This window comes from Lycium barbarum, chromosome 1 (genome assembly GCF_019175385.1).
Source record: "Lycium barbarum isolate Lr01 chromosome 1, ASM1917538v2, whole genome shotgun sequence".
Taxonomy (NCBI): Eukaryota; Viridiplantae; Streptophyta; class Magnoliopsida; order Solanales; family Solanaceae; genus Lycium; species Lycium barbarum.
Window position 1 is genome coordinate 20,496,745 of NC_083337.1, and position 20,623 is coordinate 20,517,367.

Genomic DNA, 20,623 nt, shown 5'->3' on the forward strand with positions numbered 1-20,623 from the left:
CGATTTTACTACGGGACAATTCGTGTCATATTTATTTTATTTATATGCATTTGAACTTTATTTAAGCTCTTATTAAAGTAATTGATTTTGCAAGGAATACTATTTGCTACTACTAATAAAAAAAAGCTTATGAAATTATAGTAGTTATAGAAATAGGAGCAGTATTTTTTTTTATTTTGGTTCTATATACTTTAATACTCTTTTTCATTTGGACCCAGACTTTCCCCCCAAAAAATTAAAAAATCCCCAAAGACTAAATCTTCCCCCCAATAATTTTAAACTTAATCAAATACTACTCCCACGAATAAAAGCTGGAACCCTAACCTTTTCCCTTCCCCCAATTCCCTTTACGTCATAGGCTGCACCGGCGGCCTAATTTCTCCATTTCTCTTCTCTCTCTCTCTGCTTGAATTTTATTTGTCATTTACTTTTCTTGATTTATTTTTTCTTTTGTAGGTTTTACGAAGTGGAGTCCCGAAAGAGATTAATTGTATAATATGATTGTTGCATTGGATCATATTTTTGTGGATGTGAAGGTAATCCTCTGTGGTGTGGGCTTTAGGATTGACACTGAATTTTGAGATCTGTATTTTACTTTTTTAACTGTACCGTGAATGTAGCAATACTCTTATTTCACGATCTTTTGTCTTCTATAAAAGTTGCCTGCTATTTTGTTTAAACCATATTTTTCTAACTTCTAATATTTGCCCTTATCTTTGGTTTGCTGTCAGAGATCTCTTTCTCATCTTCATCAGAAGTCGATATGCAAAAATTAGAGTCAAGAAGAGAAGTCTTTTGAAGAGGATGCATGTTGTCATAGAGATTCAAGATGCTGCTTTGTATGAAGGCTCAACAAGTGACAATCAATGAATTGGTGTTTTTGTGGTCACTAGTCAATATTAGATTTTATTTATAGCATTCTCAGCTTAGGAGAAAATTTTGTATTCTTCGGGAACCATATATTTAATGGTGTGCACGAGATTTTTCAAAAGTTTGTCGAAGTGACTCTTTTGTTTAATTCAAAGTTCTATTGTAGTGTATAACTTGTGTACTGGAATTATATGATTCATCGTGGCATTAAATTAGATTTTTTCAGTATATAAAAAAGAAAAATGATGCTATTGACTAGAGATGATTTTCCGACATTTCTATGTATGCGTAGTAAGGATGGTATGATTTGATGACATTTCGTTATATGTTGCAATTAAATTAATTTCAAAATCGGTGACATTTAATAAAAGTTGCAAATAAATGTCGCTAATTATTTTGCCGACATTAATCTAAATGTTGGAAATTTTGTTGTGACGTTTTTAAAAAGTTGTAAATAAATGTCGTAAATTATGGACCGACATTAATATAAATGTCGGAAAATTCCCGACCCTCAAATTTACGACATTTGTACTAAATGTAAAATAAATGTCGCTAAGTGATTTTGCGACACTTATGGCACTTAATATGACATTTATAAAATGTCGTCGTAAGCCTAATTTCTTGTAGTGCCTGTAAATTGGGAATCCTTCTGACTGATTTGACTATAAAACGTTATCTATAGTTACGTTTTATTTGTAAAACGTGACACACAATAAGATTGTGCACTTACAATTCTTCTGACTGATTTGACTATAAAACGTTATCTGCAGTTACGTTTTATTTGTAAAACGTGACACACAATAAAATTGTACACTTACCTTTAATAGTTGTTATCTGTTATGTCAATGTCATTTCCATGCTGACAACATTTTCTTACACAATTTAGTGTGCAAGTTATGTGATTATTTTATTCACATAGAAAGAAAAAAAATTTGGATATTGTTACCCACGTGATTAGATGGCAGAGTCAGAGCCAAGAGTTCAACTTTATGTTTTTAGATTTTAGAACGACGATTTCAGATTTAATACTTATGTTCTAAACTTATTATTTATACATATTTAATAAATTTCTTAACACAAATATATTATTTGAGCAAAAATTATTGAGTTTGGCGAAACCCGTGTCCAGGCTTCTAGTTTCGCTCTTCCAACAAAAAAAAAAGTTACAAAACTACCTTTAGCGCAGTAAAATACTGCGTTATAGAAACAGTACCAAAAAGCAAAAAAAAATTGGCCAAACTTTATTTTTTGCAACACTTAGTGTTTTTTTCCATACTTCGACCAACGATTAGTCGTGTGTCATGACTCCGAAACGTCAATATTTTATATAGAACCTGATATTTTTTTCTGCGTACAATAATGTAGGCCCAATACATCAAGGATACGTAGACGTTCAGATCGTCATTTTAGGGGCTGAAAAGGTGCCCGAAGTAAGTTTTGTTTGAAAAAACTTAGTGTTTTTTTCATACTTTGACCAACGATTAGCCGTGGGTCAAGACTCCGAAACGTCAATATTTTATGTAGAACCTGATATTTTTTCTGCGTACAATAATGTAGGCCCAATACATCAAGGATACGTAGACGTTCGGATCGTCATTTTAGGGGTTGAAAAGGTGCCCGAAGTAAGTTTTGTTTGAAAAAACTTAGTGTTTTTTCCATACTTTGACCAACGATTAGTCGTGGATCAAGACTCCGAAACGTCAATAATTTATATAGAACTTGATATTTTTTTCTGCGTACAATAATGTAGGCCCAATACATCAAGGATACGTAGACGTTCGGATCGTCATTTTAGGGGTTGAAAAGGTGCCCGAAGTAAGTTTTGTTTGAAAAAACTTAGTGTATTTAAGTATCACTATCTTTGTAAGGCCTCACAGGCTAAGCAACATGAGATAGCGGGATTCCTACCACTACTACAGGTATACCTAAAAATATCAATAAAAGTATTAACTGTATTTATAAAAAAAAAACTTGTTCAATTCCGAGATGAGGCTGACTGGCCATAGCAAATCCATAATTTTGAGCCAACAAATTCATGTGATAACCATGCTGACCACTCATTTGAAATATATTATTTTGATTTGCTGGTTTGGTCTTTACATAAATCTCCAAAATATTTATATCGATCTTATCCGCAAATTTTTGCCGTATGGAGAAACATTGTAGCAAGGACTGGTCATTCTCAATTTTAAACTCAATGAACCTTGTATTGTTACCTTGAAATGAGCATGGATATTTTCCAGAAATATCAATTTGAATATTTTCACTATTTGTCCCCATCTTCTCATGCAATAGTTCAACCAATTCAGCATAGTTCGTTGAAATAAACATGCTAACAATCATTTTGGCACCTTCAGTGTACCTGAATCCGTTCATTTCAGTAATTATTTCGCCACCCCAATACAAAGCAACCATCACATTATGTTCAAAATTGGCCATCTTTACTCCTACACACGAAAATAAGACACTTATTATTATTAATATAACAGAAAAATAAATTAAAACTATAGTATTATTTTAACATATTACGAAATATTTGACTTAATTAACTTATACCTGTTGAATTTTTTAATGTTGTTCCGACAATAGGCCACACAAGTAGAAGCTTTGATGAAAATTGTTCGAATGTGTTTGAACATTCGTTTCATACACTATATTTTATAATGATATGTGGTTTGTTCAAAAAGTATGAGGAAGAGGGACTTTAGCAGTGTGTCGTTATTGTGTGTCACGTTTTACAATTAAAACGTAACTATTAATCACGTTTTATAGTCAAATCAATCAGAAAGATTCCCAATTTGCAGGATTCTCGGCAAGATTTGCGCATGCCTAGTTTGAGTAGAAACGTAACTGTCAGTTACGTTTTATGCTAAAATCGTAACTCCTAGTTACGGCTTTAACATCAGTCAATGTCAGATTACATAAAAGGATTGTTCGTATTTGGATTCTCTAAAGTCGTTACTGACAGTAACGTATTGGGAATAATACGTTACTAACAGTCACGAATTAGCTTTTAACACCGTTAACCCGACCTAATTTTTTCCGTTAGAATTTTTGAATAAAATAATGCCTAATACGTTACTCAGGAATACGTTTATGCTAGTTCCGTAAAAAAAATAAAAAACGTATTACATTGGTAAATTGATTTAAAAAATAGCTTATTTTGGTCAAAGGCTCATGGCTTCAATAATGAAGATTTACCTGAAAGAACAGTAAAGAATGTGTTGGACCCTTAAGTGGGTATTTGTAGGTGGTAAAGGTGAAGTTGGAAAAACAACGTGAGTCGATGGTTAAACTTAACAAATATTTTTACTTGCACCGTTATTTTTAGGGTTTAGAACTAAAATGATCATTTTTTTTTCATACTTTAGGGATCCTTTCGGTTACGTGGTATATATAAAGGACTAAAATGATCACTTTTTCATACATCGAAGACTATTTCAATTATGTGGTATATATAAAAGACTAAAATGATCACTTTTTTTCATAACATAATGATCATTTTCGGCTAGGTGGTACATACGAAGGATTAAAATAGTCCAAACCCCGATACATTAACGACCATTTTGATCATTTTCTCAACTATAAAATGTAAATAAGATTATGAATCTTGAAATGCAAACAAAAGAGTCCTAAATTAATCATGACCAAACTAGAACATGAACAACCATGCGGCTAAAAACTTGAACACCCATGCGGCTAAAAACTTTGTGTATCGGATCTGCTTGTTAGATTCTCTCTTTTTCCCCTCTCCCAAATTCTTTTGGGTTTCTATACAAAGTCTCAAACAATAAATAGGGGAAATAAATAAGAATTAAATAAACAAAAGAGAACCAAACCAACGTAATAGTTTATGTGTGTTTGCATGTATCGATGGCTACAAGTAATAATGAAGATTTACCTGAAGGAACAGTAAAGAATGTGTTAGACCAAGATACCCTTAAGTGGGTATTTGTAGGTGGCAAAGGTGGTGTTGGTAAAACAACATGCAGTTCTATATTGGGTATCCTTCTTTCTCAGGTCAGAACATCTGTTCTAATCATATCTACTGATCCTGCTCATAATCTCAGTGATGCTTTTCAACAAAGGTTTACAAAGGCTCCTACCCTTGTTAATGGATTCAACAATTTGTATGCCATGGTAATTGCTCATCTTCTTAATGTTTTTTTTTTTTTTTTTTGGGGCATGATATTTCATTTGTCTAGGTTTTCCTTTTTTTGTTCTTATTTGGAATTGTTTATTTGGGGATGAATTATGACTCTCTGACTTTTACAGGTCGTTTGGTAGCTGGTAAGGAGCTAAGTTATTCGTGTATTAAATCCTGCATAAGTAATACCATGTTTGGTAGCATTCTTTTGCTATTTATAAAAATAAATACATCTAATATGGTGTTTGGTTTGCAATTTGGAAACTTGCATAGTTAATACATGTATAAGTTGTGAGAAAATATACGTATTATTTTATGGAGGATAAAAGATGGAATAACTAATACATGCATAACTAAACCCTACATAACTAATCCATGTATAAAATAATACATAGATTTCCTCATCACTAAGCCTTGTATTACTGATACCTGCATAACTCTAACCAGCTACCAAACGACCCCTATGCTTGTGTATGCCACTGTGTCAAAGAGTAGGTATACCTGTGAGATTTAGAGAATTCCTAGTTTTAAACAACCCCTAATTTGTCCCAAAAAACAAATTGTTGAGTATTGGAACGAAAAGGGCAGAATGGTGTTTAATTATTATTGAGATTCATACTTTTGACCCAACTAATTTGGGAATGAGACCTAGTTGTTGCAGGTCCTAATGTACTCTATGATTATCAAATTTGTAGCATTCTGAATTTAAGGCTAATTTTGTTTAGATATGCTGTTATGCGTCAGGATTTTATAACTGAAATTATGTTCTTTAGGAAGTTGATCCAACCGTGGAGAATGACGAGACAATTGGTTCAGATGGAATGGACGATTTTCTGTCTGATTTGGCAAATGCAATTCCTGGAATTGATGAAGCTATGAGTTTCGCTGAGATGCTCAAGTAAGTGATCTTTCTCCACTACAGCTAAATCCCATATATGGATGCCGCTCCTAAAAGAATAAGACTGTTTATGAACTTTCAATATCAAGTGTTAAAGATCTGTACTTATGTTAAGTCTTGTTTGATTCCCGAGCAATAGAATTAGCATTAGATAATATGAGGATAAATGAGATGGGATTTATATATTGTATGGGAAGACGAAAGGTTCTTTGGATGCTTTTGTTCTCCCTAAATACCGAATGAAAAAGTCGGCTAATTTTCAATATTAAATACAGTTATGGCATTAGCTTTTGGATTCAGCAGGAACTTAGTAACTATAACTCTAATGATTCCTTGGCCTTTTGCATCTTGGAGATATTATATCGCAAGTACATCAAGTAACTTGAGAGGATGATCACAGTTACTAGAATTGGTAGTTGCACTTGTTCATAAGTTGTTACGATTTTGAAAGATCAGGTTCTATTATCTTGGTGGTTATTACAACATCTACTTGACTTTAGGAACTCAGTAATTTGGCTAGGTTATGTATCATTATCTAAACTCAATCATATAGGGCTGAGCTTTTTAACTCTAAATTTTAGGGTGAACTAGAATATAGATTAATCTTTGCATAATCGTTCTCCCTTGCTTATCTAGATTGCAAGAGAAATAACTGGTGGTGGTAAAAAGATGCCCGTATCAAGTACTGTAGAGTTTGTAATGTGCTCTTCAGAATGAGGAAATGAGGGATAGGGCATTAGATATCACCTTCAAAATTAATGAGGTGTAAACTTATGGCTGCGGAGCTAATGCTGTTGCTGCTGCTTCTTCTCTCTCTCTCTTTTTTTTTTTTTTTTGGATAAATTGAATGATTTCATGATAGTACACAAAGATGGGGTTAACTTATGAGTACATCATATTTCCCAAAAATCTAACCAACTAATTATGCATGTAAATATTTCCATATTGATCCAATAAATCCAAGAGAAACATAGGAGAACTTTTGACTTGCGATATAGGACTCTTGATCCCATCAAGACTCTTCTTTTCCTTTCTTTCTGTAATACCCCAAAAATTACACCACAAGGGTGTGGCCTAGTGCTGAAGTGATGGACGAATTGACACGACATATTCAAGGGGATGTGCCTTGGTGTATGCAATTTGCAGATGACATAGTATTGATTGACGAGACACCCGGTGGAATTAGTGGTAGGCTGAAAGTTTGGAGGCAGACCTTGGAATCCAAAGGTTTCAGGTTATGTCGGACTAAAACTCGGACTAAAACCGAGTACTTGGAGTGCAAGTTCAGTTATGTAATGCATGAAGCGGAGGTGGAAGTGAAGATCAGTGCACAAGTCATTCCCAAGAAAGGAAGTTCAAAGTATCTTGGGTCTATAATCCAAGGGCATGGGGAGATTTTGAGGATGTCGCCCATCATGTGGGAGCGGGGTAGATGAAATGGAGGCTCGCATCCGGGGTACTGTGTGATTTTGTCGTTGGAATCTTTTTCCTCTTAGGGTAACATAAAGAATGGAAGATACTCACAATTTGGCTAAACAAAAGAAACCCTTTTGTGAAAGCTTAACCCTGTGTGTGTTTGTACAGATTCGTGTGTACATCTAGATGAAGTAAGGATTTTTCGTTTAGACATTATGTGCAGTTTGGAGATTCCCTTCAATAGCTTTGAGAGCGAAACAATAGATGTTTTGTTCAGAATTGAGGAAAAGGCAGAGTGGGGAAGGTAAGGAATGTTGATTCCCTATCAGAAAGGTAACAAAGATTTGGAGCTAGTAGCCTTTTTTCAACTGTGAACTATGGTAGACAACTAGGGAATGAAAGAAGGGGGAAGGAAGGGAAGATGCATGATAATATTATACCAGCACACTTTTAAAAATTATTACGCGGAACGCTAGTGGTCTAAATGATCCCTAAATGAGGGATTGTTAAAGGAGCAATAAAAAGGTGAAAGGTCATGTGTGGTTGCTTGCAGGTAACTGGTCTAGAAAAGACGAAAGTAATTCATGTGACTCGTATTGTGTGCAAAAGTAGGTAGGTGGGATAGGCCTCTCTGGGTTCTAGAGGGGCCGTAGGTGGTTTATTGATTTTAACAGGATAAAAAGGTAATTTCCGTTCTTGAGGAGGTACTGACGTTACAAGCTTTATTTTGTTACTTCAGAGTGGTTAGAGAAGATTCTGAGTGGGCTTTATCTGCGTATACAGGGAATGTAGAATAATATACAAGTTCAATAGGGGAAAAAATATGAAGTAGGCAACAATGGCAGTTTCATGCGTGATTGCAGGGTATTTCAATGCTAGCAGTTTGTCAAAGAAAGGAGTAGTTGATAGATTGTGGGAGATGACAGAAAAAAAAAAGAAGATATATTGTCGGAGATGTAACCATTGACTTTTTCGGGTTCATTTAAAATTGTTATTGTCATTGATTTGGCACTTGTTTTTGCAAGCTTTGCTGGGATAAATAGAAGAACGACATTACGCATCGATAAAATTATATCTAGCGATTGGCTAGAGAATTTTTTGATTTCATCCAATTGGCATTGAGGAAAACATGCCACATGTACTAGCCAACCAAAGTAAGCCACTTTTAGTGGAGCATTAGATTTTAAGAACCTATTTCAGAGCTGCTGCCTGTCATCCTTACCAGTATTTATTAGTAGGTTGTAACAGGATCAAACTGTATAGTTGCGTTCTTTATCTAACCAGTGAATCAGGTTCAGAATAGCTCCTTTAGCCTTCTAAACTATGTGCAATGACTTTACTATTATGGTTACTCCCTTTGTATTATGTGCAATAAGTATGTCATCATTCGCTGCCCGAAATTTGGGTTAATCTACACACTTCTAGAACTTGGAGATTTCTTCTTAATATGATCCATCCATGTCACCTCTGAACTCTGCAATTGTAGTCTCCTTTTTATCACAAAGACATACATATCTGGAGATGTTTACTCCAAAGGGGGTATTCTCTATCCACCGTCCTTCCATTAACTAGTTTTTCTTTTGCCAGCTCCTTCAGTTTCACCATATCCTGAGCTCCGTCGGTAGTTTTCGATGAAGAGTTATCCAATGTGATCCTGTGACTGGATTAGTGCACCATTAATGTGCAGTACAACAATTCATCTAGGTAACCACCTTGCACAGTCTTGATCATTGTTTCTACTTGAATGATAAAATCTTGTTTTGCAACCCCGAGATCTTGACACTTATTTCCCCTTTTTCTTTCTATGCTGGTACTTCTGACAATTTCAACCAAGTCCATTTTTCATTTTTCTGTATTCCCTTCCCATGAGAAGTCTCATAAGTCTGTCTAGTTTGTACTTACTGGGTGGGTAAAAATGACATGAAATATTGAAGTTGATATGTCAATAATAAACATGATTTAATTCTTTATTTAAAAAAGGCTTATCATTTAACAGGAAATTGTTAGTAAAATTGGACATGTTGGTGTTAGAAGTCATGATATGACAAACAACGGCAAGAAAAAAAGGTCAGAAGTCATGATATGCCACTCCAAAGCTCTTTAAATACTATAAATTACGCTATCTTTGTCCACCTGATAAGCAAATGTTAGAAGTCATGATATGAAAGGTTTAATGATATTGAACTAGTTTTCGGAGTCTGAGCTGGAAAATCTTGGGGATCAAACTGTCTTTCACTTGCTTATCAGGTGGATAAAGATAGTGTAATTTATAGTAGTTAAAGAGCTTTGGAGTGGCACCTAGGCACTAGGTCTGAACTAGGATTCCAAATTATTTATGTATTTTTCAGTGGTTCCAAAATAGTTATCACTATACATTCTTTTAGCATGCCCTATTCCCACCATTCATTTACTTATAGTTCACTCATAGTGCTCAGATGTTACTATTTTGTAGGTTCTCTAGAGGCCATGAAATGTGCTTTTGCCAATATTTCTGGTGTGTTGTCTTTATCAGTTAGACTTAAGTTCATTTGCATTTGTTTCTTTCTAGATTGGTGCAAACAATGGACTACTCTTGCATAGTGTTTGATACAGCCCCAACTGGACATACTCTCCGGTTATTACAATTCCCATCGACACTAGAGAAGGGGCTTGCCAAAGTGATGAGTTTAAGGAATAAATTTGGTGGCATTATAAGTCAGGTAAATCCCTCTCCCTGAATGAAGAAACTTCTTTTTCTACTTTTTCCCCCCTTTGAGCTTCTAATATGAATATTTTCCCTTTTTTTGGGGAATGTGCTACTTTTGCAAGAGAAGGTTGGAATGTTCCCCAAAAGATCATTCATCTTCATCTTCCAGCTTGAATTTACTAAAAGAATACGTGTCTATTGCAGATGAGTCGTATCTTTGGTGTCGACACTGAATTTGGTGAGGATGCGATCCTAGGCAAACTTGAAGGCATGAAAGATATAATTGAACAAGTGAACAGACAGTTCAAGGATCCAGTAAGATTTTTACCTTGAAATGGTCGTCCTTATAATGAAAAAGTTGCGTTTATGTTGTTATTGCTGGACCAAACAGTTAATAAGTTTGAATAAGAAGCATCAACAAATCTGGAAAGCTGTGGTAGAATCTCTCTTTTAACGGGAGCTGAGCTACTTATATCCTGTATTTTAGTGGAAGTAGCGTCACATAATATCTCCTTGTCGGTGAGACGTTAGCAGTTAGCACTAGAATTCTGTAAGACTGAGCATTTGTAACCCACCCACCCACACACACAAAAAACCCAAAATAAAAATAAAAATAAATAAATAAATAAATAAACCCACCCAAGGTAGCTTTCTTTTCAGTCTGTTGTTTTGGTGAAGGGGGCTGGCAGTGGTACGAGAGGTTCTATATGCCTTGAACAAGAACAAAGAACTTCACAGCTTTCAATTACTACCAGAAATGCTCACTGGAGTTGGGAATAAATTGGCAGCCCGATTTTTTTTTTAAGAAAAAAAATGCTTTCTTGGGAAGTGGGCCATGACTCCAAACTCTCTACCTCTCACTTTGCTGCGGTGAGCTTCTTTTCTGATGATTTCTTTATATCAGTTTAGTTATGGTAGAAATGATCTTCTTTATTTCTGGTGATAAGTCCTTGGAGGTAATTTATTTTAGCGATAACTACGATAGGAGAAAATCATCTTTATTTCTGGTGATAAGTCCTTCAAGGATAATTTGTTTCTGCTGATAGGCTGTGTACAATAGACCCTTGTGGTCCGGCCCTTCCCCGAACACCGTTTATAGCGGGAGCTTAGTGCCCCGGGCTGCCCTTTTTTTATAAATATATAATTAAAATAGATGAAGCAAACTTGCATTGGGTTTGTGAAGCTATCAAGCAAGCTTCGCTGTGGGACTGGGGATCATTTTAGGAGATGGGGAAGGAAAATTCAAGTATATATACAGAGTTTCCAGAATTCAACAACTTCTGTCGTTATGTGAGAACTGGATCTTGGTTGGGAGATAGGAAATATGCAATTATTATTCCCGAGAATGATTACAACAGGGAACGGGGAGACATAGTCAATAAAATCATTTGCTTCTTGGGTAAACTCCTAATCATAGATACACTCTCTCCAACATCGGGACAAAGTCATATGCTGATGTGACAAGAATCCATCAATGGCCAGACAGGTCAACACATGCAGCGAAAGAGTTTTTAACAGAATACTGATCACCCCTGAGGCAGAAAATGATAGTTCTGACTTCCTTTCAAAGTGCCTGATAGGTTGCTTCAATGATTCTTTCAACACCAGCCCTAATCCGGAGATGATTCAGAAAAGTGAATGGGAAGTCAATTCTTTTTACTTCAAGTGAGTTGGCAGAAATATTATATTGCAGCATTGGTTCTTCATGTCTCTCTTCTCTATCCCTAGAGTTGCGACCAAAAATCCCCAAATAAAGCTAAGTCGCGAAACATAAATAAATTGCGGAATTAAGTAAAGGAAATCATAATAAGTCTAATAGAAATAAGGCCATAAGCAGTCTAAGTCAATACACCTCCCCAAAACCTGGAAGCCACAGTACATGAACAACTAAATTCAAATACAGTCTGGAAATACTACATAAACTGTCTAAAGTGAAAAAAGACTGAAAATAAAAAAAATAGGAGTGAAGTCCGGTGTTGTGGGACCCTCATCAGCATACCTTGAACTCCAAGAAAGCGCTCCAACAGTCACTGAACCAAGATGCTCAATTCGTACCCGGATCTGTACCTGCACACAAAAGGCGCAGCAAGTGTAGAGTGAGCACGGGAAGCACGCGTACCCAGCAACATCATTGACTTACCCTAAACTATAGCGATGGCGAGGGTTGGTACTTCAGATACTTCTCTTCTTGTTTAGTTAGTTAAATAAAACAGGTTATAAGAGATTCAACCACTTAAGTACCACAAAACCTAAACTACCACAAAACCAAGTCATAAAGTTCATTACTTTCCAAGAATCATCGTAAAGTTCCTAACTATACCTCAATTAGAACTAGTATAGTCATAAGTTTCAACCTTTACCCCAAGTCCGGCATCTAAACCAACAAAGTTTCCATCTTACCATCAAATTAAGCCAGTTACTTACAAAGATCCAACCTTTACACTATTTAAGCCTTAAAGACCTCATCCTTATATCATCCAAAGCACATATGGCAAGAAAACATATCAATAAGTATATATGATATGCAATGCAAATGAAATGTATGCTATGCAATGGCCATATGCAACCGGTATACACACGCTCCTGCAGTAGGTTTCACGACCATGGGGACTCATGAGGTCCATACCCGGAATCATTTCCCATCAAGTCCCAGCTCTTGGCTGTAATATCATCATCATCACTCTTTCCATGTACCATATCCAGTATCCAGCCCTTAAGGCCCCTTTCCTATTTCTCATCAAACCAATGCCAATATAATCATGAATGTATGAAATGGATATGCGTACACCATGCAAATGCATCATAACAAGTCAATATCGATCATGCATGTCTTTTTCATAGTTTCAAGACCAGGTGTAGAGTGATGAATGAAATGTTCACAAGTACTCAATCAATCATGGCTATCATAGCCCAAATAAACAACAATCATACTAACCTAAATGGATTTATCCACCATTCCTCGTGGCGTGAAGGCTAAATACATAATCTCCATCACAATTCATAATTAGTTCACGTTTTAGTTACCCATATAGATACACCGGTACCCGCACAAGTGCCAGTTACCTCGCAAGTACGGGACCCCCAATTCCCTATTACGCCCCTTAATTAGATTAACCAATACATAACACTACATAAAGAGTCTAGTAAGTCTCAACTTGCCTGAATCCGAAGCCGAAGAGTCACTCCACGGCCTTTCCCTTCCTCTGAGCCTCCAAACGAGCCCACTCTATTCAAATATTGTATTTACGTAAGAATACGAGTCTAACGATACCCATAAAGCCATATAAGGAGATCAGGTCCAAAACATCAACCTAAAACCCGTCCCAAACCCTGAAGCTCAAAATGGTAATTTTATTGTGAAAAGGGGTTCAACTCGGTCAAATTAGTAATCTACGCGGTCATGCGAATCCAACAACACCCATATTGCTATATTATAGTCCGGAACCCCAAAAATGAACCAAAAAGGTAACCCCGACCCCACGAGGGCAAAACTGGAATTTAAGCTTAAAATTGACTTACCCATAGTCTAGACAGTTCATCCTAAAAATCATCAAGTTCAATCCCAAATGACCTTTAATTTCATGAAACACATCAAACCCATTTCTATGGAAAAACCCTTATTTTATACTTTGGAAATCATGGGTAGAAGCATAAACTAAATAAAGGAATCAATGGAAATCACTTAGATTAAGGTTTAGATCTTTCCCCAATGAAGAAAGTTGGACTTTGCACTTGGAATCTCTCAATTTCGATTTCTATAGCTTCTAAAATGGGTGAATGAAGAATGAAAGTCGAATTTGGGGTTTTAAATCTGCCCAGTCACGTTACTCATCGCGATTGCGAGGGCCATTCTTGTGATCGCGAGGGGCTTACCCGAGCGGCCCACATTTTCCCTTACGCGAACGCGAGGAGGAGTGGTCGCGATTGCGACCCTCCTGGACCCACAACCTCGTGAACGCGAGACCAACTACGCGATCGCGTAGGAGGAACCAGAACTGCTGAAACCAGCAAAAATCTGGTTTTGCGAAACTCGATCAAACCCCCGAAACCCACTTGGAATCCCCGGACGCAAACCAAATATGCATTTCCATCATAAAACACGCTACGAACTCGCGCACTCGGATTTCCCAAAAGAGGTCGTCTTGACCCAGGGTCGACCAAGGTCAACTCCAAAACTCCCAAAACTCAACTTTCCAACCAAGTATCCAAGTCAAACCCGACTGCCTCGGGACCCGAACCCTAACTGGTATTCTGTAATGACGCTCAGAGCTTCTCTCTCGTGCGATTTGGAGATTTAGAGAGAGAAAGCTTCATCTCGCCATTAATGGCAGCTCCGCCACCTGGGCAGCCTCCTCACGAGGTTGCTCAGCCACCCCCACCCTTAGATTACAGCAAAATACTCCAACCAAATACTCTTAATGCCACCAGTTCCCAAACCGTACCACTGTTTCCTCCTATTCCCCTAAAACCCACTGTTTATTTGCATGGAGAGCCAACCGTGCAATATAGTATGGAGGAAATCAATCAAATGATAGTTCAAGAAGAATTGGATTATGCCATCGTTGGAAAATTCAGTCATGGATGGCCAGAAATTCATGCACTACGTACGTCCATACCAACACAATGTGAGGTGTTTTATGCAATAGGCATGCTTTGATTAGGTGCACGTTGTTCGAAGATTGTGTTACTCTCCTATCAAAACCTGCCTTTTGGATTAAAGAGGCAAATTGGTTTTATCCAATGCGTACGTTAAAGTGGGACCCATGGTTTTCCCCTGAAGTGGAAACAAGTATAGCAATAGCTTGGATTTCTTTTCCTACTTTGGCTCCTAATTACTTTGGAGAATCACAATTATTCTCTATGGCCTCTGCTGTGGGAAAGCCATTGATAAGTCATCTTGCTACAAAAAATAAGACACGACCTAGTTGTGCTCGGGTTAAAGTGGAGGTTGATTTATTGAAAGAGCATCCTAAAAGAGTTGCAATTCAAGCAGTTAATAAGGCTATTGGAGAAATTAGAACAAAATGGGTGAAAATTCAATACGATTATGTGCCAAAGTACTGCACGGAGTGTTGTTTACAAGGTCATGATGTGGAAGGTTGCTGGAAACTTCATCCTGAACTTTTCCCAGAGAAAGAAGAAGAGGAAGAGGAGACTGTGGATAAAGGGATGCAGGTTGCTAAACCTAACAATGATAATGGTGCTGTTCAGGGAAATCACAAAGGCAAAAATCATAGTTCCAACTTTAATAAGCTGCATAATCATACCATCAAGGTGTTGCAAAGTGGAAAGGTTCTTGGCAATGCTAAAGATCTGTATAGATGGCAAAATCACAAAGGCAAAAACCAGGTGAAAATAAATGATAATGTGCAGAAGCAGGTGAATGTCAAACAAGGAAAAGTTGTTGATAAAAATATTGGGAAGGAAACAGGTGCAGTTGAGAATAATAACAAGCAGGCTGATGCAGCAGGAGGCAATATGCCTGTTGATAATAATCACAAGGTCCATGCAGTCAAAATTGCAGGTCCTAGTACTGTTCAAACTACCAACAAATTTGCAGCATTTGGAGATTGTGTAGAGGAGTATGATGAGGTAGTAGAAGTTGTAAATGTTGATGCAGGAAACCAGATGGATGCAGCAATAATACAGGAGGTTATAAACTCAGAATTGGCTAATGTTGTTGGTGACTCAGAAAAACAACTGGTTACTGTTTCAGTGCCAGAGAATGTTAATGTTGATGCTTCAGCAATTCCTAAGCAACTGACTGTTAATGCAGTTGCTTTTTCTTCTGGGATAACTGGTGGTAATCTTCAGAAGCGGTGGTTGCAGCAGTTGACGATGCAGGGACTTTAAAAGTTGCAGAAGTGGTTAAAGGTGCTGTGATGCCTCTGAATAGTTCAGAAGTCCCAGTGGCTGAAAAGCAATTAAATGTCAATGCAAAAGTATTTTCTCCCAATAAAAAGAAAAACTCACCTGTTAAGACTAAGCAATGGGTGCCAGTTCTTCTCCAAAATCAATCCAGGCCTTGGTTACTACTAATGAAGCTTGTGAAAAAATTCCTTCAACCACTTATGTTGGTGCTAGTGGGGCTTGGAGATTATGGAGTGATCAGGTGGAGTAAAACATTGAAGAAGGTGAGATTTTAGGAGGGAAGGAAGATACTGGAGCAGTCTAATGAATCAGTGACACCAGATGGTATTGAAATCATGTTTGGAGTTTCAGAGGAAGTAGCTGATGTTCAAATTAAGAAAGATATTGACATTCAAACTGAGTACAGGCAGGTTCCGAGTGAGAGTGTTAATACATTGCCTAATGATGTTGATCGAGAAAGGGACAAGCAGGTAGATCATGGTATAATGGCTCAGCTTGATGAGGTGGTTGAACAGGTGACTATATGTATTGCTGATAAAAATGCTATACCATCAGAGGCCTTGATTCCTGTTACAGAAAATAAAAACAATGCAAAGTTACAGGAAAGTGGTTCTAAGCAAATTAAATCAGGAGGAAAAGAGAATGCAATGCAGCAGCAAAAGAATAAAGGCAATCCAGGTGCTAAGACTAATATATCTAAACAGGTTGTGCAGCATGACAGCAATAAAAAGAATCAAAATCAAGTTGCAGCTTCTCATACCAATATTGGGCAGTTGCAAGTGGCAGTAGCAGATGGAAACATTGGCAAGAATGACATGGATGAAGAGTCTACTGCACAGAATTTTCTTAATGCTGCTAGGGAGGGTGATATATCACCTAGACAGGTGCAAAGTGGAAAATTCAGAAATAAAAGTCATACAAGGAAGGGGAGTTGGGATGGAAAGGTGACTGAAGAATTTATCCCAAGGCATATTCCAATGAGGCAAGCAAAACAAAAAGTGGCAGCTCCTACCACTTCAAATAAGTTCACAAGATCCAAGAAATATTAATTAAGTCCCAAGATTTTTTGGAAAGGCTAGAAGATCAAGACAAGTTTGAAGAACTACATACTTTAGAAGATTTTACAAGTCCAAAGAACATGGGTCTTGACTCTATTTTCTTTCTTGCATTATTTTCTCATTATCTTAGCATTATCATTTGTAATATTATCGCAGAGTGTGTTATTAACTTTGTGATGATTATAGCTTATTTGGTACATGGAAAAGACAATACCTATCATTGGAAGGCAGGGTAGTACTAATTAACAATGTTCTTGACTCTCTCCTCAGCAACCTTATGTCTCTATATCCAATGCCAATTAGTGTAAGGAAGAAGATGGATAGGATCAACAGGAACTTCTTATGGGGTTGTTACAAAGAAAAAAGGTCCGACCATTTGGTGAAGTGGGAAAGGTGCTGGTAGATAAAAGAAGAGGAGGTCTTGGTATCAGAATCTTGAAAATTCACAGTAATAGTTTATAAATGAAATGATTGTGGAGATTTGGAAAGGAAGGGGGACAACTGTGGAGAAGGTGGAGCTCAATCTCCTTGGTTCATGGGTCCGTTTAATTCTTCTCATGCTTTCTGTCTTTGGAAGCATATTTCTTGCGTTTGTTCTTCTTTTGTTGTTCACACAAAGATTAAGGTGGTAATGGTAGGGAGAACAGGTTTCGACAAGATGCTTGGATAGGACATACACCTCTAATACCTTAGCTGAAAAGGGCACGCACCACTAATGTCTCAGTTCCATGAACTTTTCAATTTCACTTCAAATATTGGTAGCTTGGCTTCTGATCACTGGAATGGCATTAGTTGGAGTGTTAATTTTCGTAGAAACTGTTTTGATTGAGAAATTGCTAGAATAGCTATTCTTTTGAATGATCTGAAAAAGGTGGTCTTAAAACGATGAGGTTCTAGATACATACATATGGACTAGGCAGAAAAGTTCTTTGAATGGGTTCAACTAACAAGCTGGCCTTGAAAGAGGATCTGAAAGAGAGTCAAGAACATTGTTATTAGAGGTTGCTGAGGAGAGAGTCAGGAACTTCTTATGGGGTTAGTTGCTTTCTGTGGATAGCTATACATGATGCTTACCTCTCACCAAGCAACCTACAGAGGAAAGGTTTCTCAATTTGTTGCAGATGCTACATGTGCAACAGGAAGGAGGAAAGTAGCAGCCACTTTCTCTTACATTTCCCTATTGCAAGTCAAAGCTGGTCGTTGTTCTTCAACCTTTTCAGAGTCACTTTTGTTATGCCTCATTCAGTAAAGGAGCTTCTGATGTGATGGACCGTTGGGAGGAAAGTGCAAATTAGTGAGGAAGATATGGGATACAGTTCCAGCCTGCTTGTGTTTGGTAATATGTAAAGAAAGGATTGCCAGGTGTTGCAGGGAAAAATAGATTTTTAGAAATTGAAATCTTCATGCTTATGGTGTTTGGCTTTTTGGTTTAATCTCCCGGATATAAATAACGAAAGTAGCATGCTTGACTATACAGACTCACTACAGGAGTAGGTGTTTGTGTTGATGGAACCTTCTCTTTTTGTTTTTGCTCAGGAAGGTTTCAGACATTGTAATTCCCTGGTGCCATCTTATTGCCGACTTTCTGATTTTAATAGGATTACATCTTTACCTGTTCAGAAAAAAAAAAAAGGAAGATGATCCCTGCTAGTATCTTTTTGTGACGTTGGACAGAAAGTAACGGCTGATGTTCTAATGGAATATCAACTCCTAACCACTCCCTTAAAGCTATGTATCCCTTGTATCTTTTGTGTTGGAACAATCTGTCCCCTGTAAGTTCCTCTAATAACTTTTTGGACTTTATTAGCTCCTGAATCTTAGCATAGCCAGTAATGTATTGGAGCTGACACACTCTATTTTGTACATATTACCTTTTGTACTCTTTGCATCTGCTTGATGTCATAAATGAAACCACCTACTTCATTTTTTTTTAAAAAAAAGAACTTTACAGCTTTGGCATGAATGTCTCCAATTAATGGGATTAACGAGAAGTCGTGCATTTCTTCCGTCTGCTGCTGGTGGTCTCGCTGTTAAGAAGATTCATTTGCAATTTTTGAAAATCATCAGTAGAATTTAGAAGTATTGATCACATATGTAGAAGTTGTATAATTGCAGGAGATTGAGCTATGTAACTGACGTGGCGTCTCGTTCCCATTCTTTTCTTCTTTGCAGAAACTTGCATTATTCATAGAAAATGAGTTTTGAAACAATTTGTTAGTGGTTCTAGCAACTATTTATCTGAGCAGTTTCTCTTTGGTAAATAAAAATGTGCGCTGCCTGCTTTGGTTTGATTGTGCAGGTGGAGGAATCTGTTGATGTTGCCTGTTGATCCGTTTTGGTTTTAGTCTTACTGAAATGGCTGCATAAATTTCCTTCTTTCTTTGTTTACTTGGACCTCTAGTGTACTTCTCAAGCTCTCCTGATCTTTAATGCCACTTCTTTTAACAGGACTTGACGACATTTGTTTGTGTTTGCATTCCGGAATTCCTCTCTCTATATGAGACTGAAAGGCTTGTCCAGGAACTCACCAAATTCGAGATTGATACACATAACATTATAATTAACCAAGTGCTTTTCGATGAAGAAGGTAAAAGTCTCATGTGTCTTCTGTACATAGTATTAATTCCTTATACTTAGTTCTTTTCGATTGTGCTCGGTCTTGTCTGTATCATTTTTTCTCCTAAGCTTGTTTTCTGCGAAAGAAAAACTAACTCTTGGAACATGCGTCTGTTTTCAGTTGTTGAATCCAAGCTGCTGAAGGCTAGGATGCGGATGCAACAAAAGTACTTGGACCAATTCTACATGTTATATGACGACTTCAATATTTCCAAGCTGCCTTTGCTGCCACAAGAGGTTTGGAGATGTTTCGATAAAGTGAACAAAAAATTATCATAAATCTTCTAAACTATTCAAGAAACAAAGTTTTGCTAGTCTGATAAGTGATGTGCTACTCTCCGATAGGTTTGTGGTGTTGAAGCGCTGAAAGCATTTTCACATAACTTTCTGACACCGTATCAACCTTCACTTGATCGAGGTTCAGTGGAAGAGCTGGAAATGAGAATAGCCACACTGAAAGAACAGTTGAAAGATGCCGAAGAAGAACTGGAAAAACTTAGAGCAAGCCAACAAGAAGGTATAATGTAGAAAGATTTGGCGGACGGAGGGCATTTTGACCTTCAATTTTTTTTTTCCTTCTTTCCATCTTTAGGAAACAATGTCATCTGAAAATTCAATGTTTTACTTGAGAGAACTGGTTTGTAGAATTTTTTTCATTTCTTTTAGTTCTTTTGTACCTTCAAAGAGAGACAATAAATGAGGTTATCACATTCATGAAGTAAACTTTACCACCATTTAGTGTATTTTCAAGTGGACTTTGATGAATGCCAGCGGTTATCAGTGAGAAGGTTCATGATGTAGTACTCTGATCAATAATCTGAATCTTTTGCATTGGAAGAAATATTTATATTTGGTGACCAGTAAAGAGAAAATTGTCATTTTTCGTGTAATTGACGTGGTGCATTAGTCAGGTTTAAGTTACATAGGGATTTTATGTACTGAAATTATAACATTTTTGGACCGCCCTAAAAAACAATAGCCGGAAAATGTATATGTTTTGTATACTAAGTATAAATGTACTCATAACATAAATTTTGTCTACATAATTATACATTCTATAT

General features: G+C 36.9%; 2 protein-coding genes and 1 long non-coding RNA gene across 3 annotated transcripts; all 3 read left to right on the plus strand.

Annotated features, from left to right (window-relative positions):
* Positions 1–225: 225 nt before the first annotated feature.
* On the plus strand, positions 226–1,143 carry LOC132633773 (uncharacterized). Its single transcript, XR_009579834.1, has 2 exons — positions 226–536; positions 732–1,143. It is a non-coding gene; the product is annotated as an uncharacterized LOC132633773 (long non-coding RNA).
* Positions 1,144–4,467: 3,324 nt separating this feature from the next.
* Positions 4,468–20,293, plus strand: LOC132633041 (ATPase GET3A-like). Its single transcript, XM_060349241.1, has 7 exons — positions 4,468–5,010; positions 5,791–5,915; positions 9,880–10,030; positions 10,222–10,332; positions 19,395–19,533; positions 19,684–19,799; positions 19,908–20,293. The coding sequence occupies exons 1-7, from the start codon at positions 4,744–4,746 to the stop codon at positions 20,088–20,090; spliced, it is 1,092 nt and encodes a 363-aa protein (XP_060205224.1). The 5' UTR covers positions 4,468–4,743; the 3' UTR covers positions 20,091–20,293.
* On the plus strand, positions 14,648–17,916 carry LOC132633032 (uncharacterized). Its single transcript, XM_060349230.1, has 2 exons — positions 14,648–16,403; positions 16,567–17,916. Exon 1 carries the CDS (start codon positions 14,758–14,760, stop codon positions 15,868–15,870), a length of 1,113 nt encoding a protein of 370 aa, XP_060205213.1. The 5' UTR covers positions 14,648–14,757; the 3' UTR covers positions 15,871–16,403; positions 16,567–17,916.
* Positions 20,294–20,623: the final 330 nt, after the last annotated feature.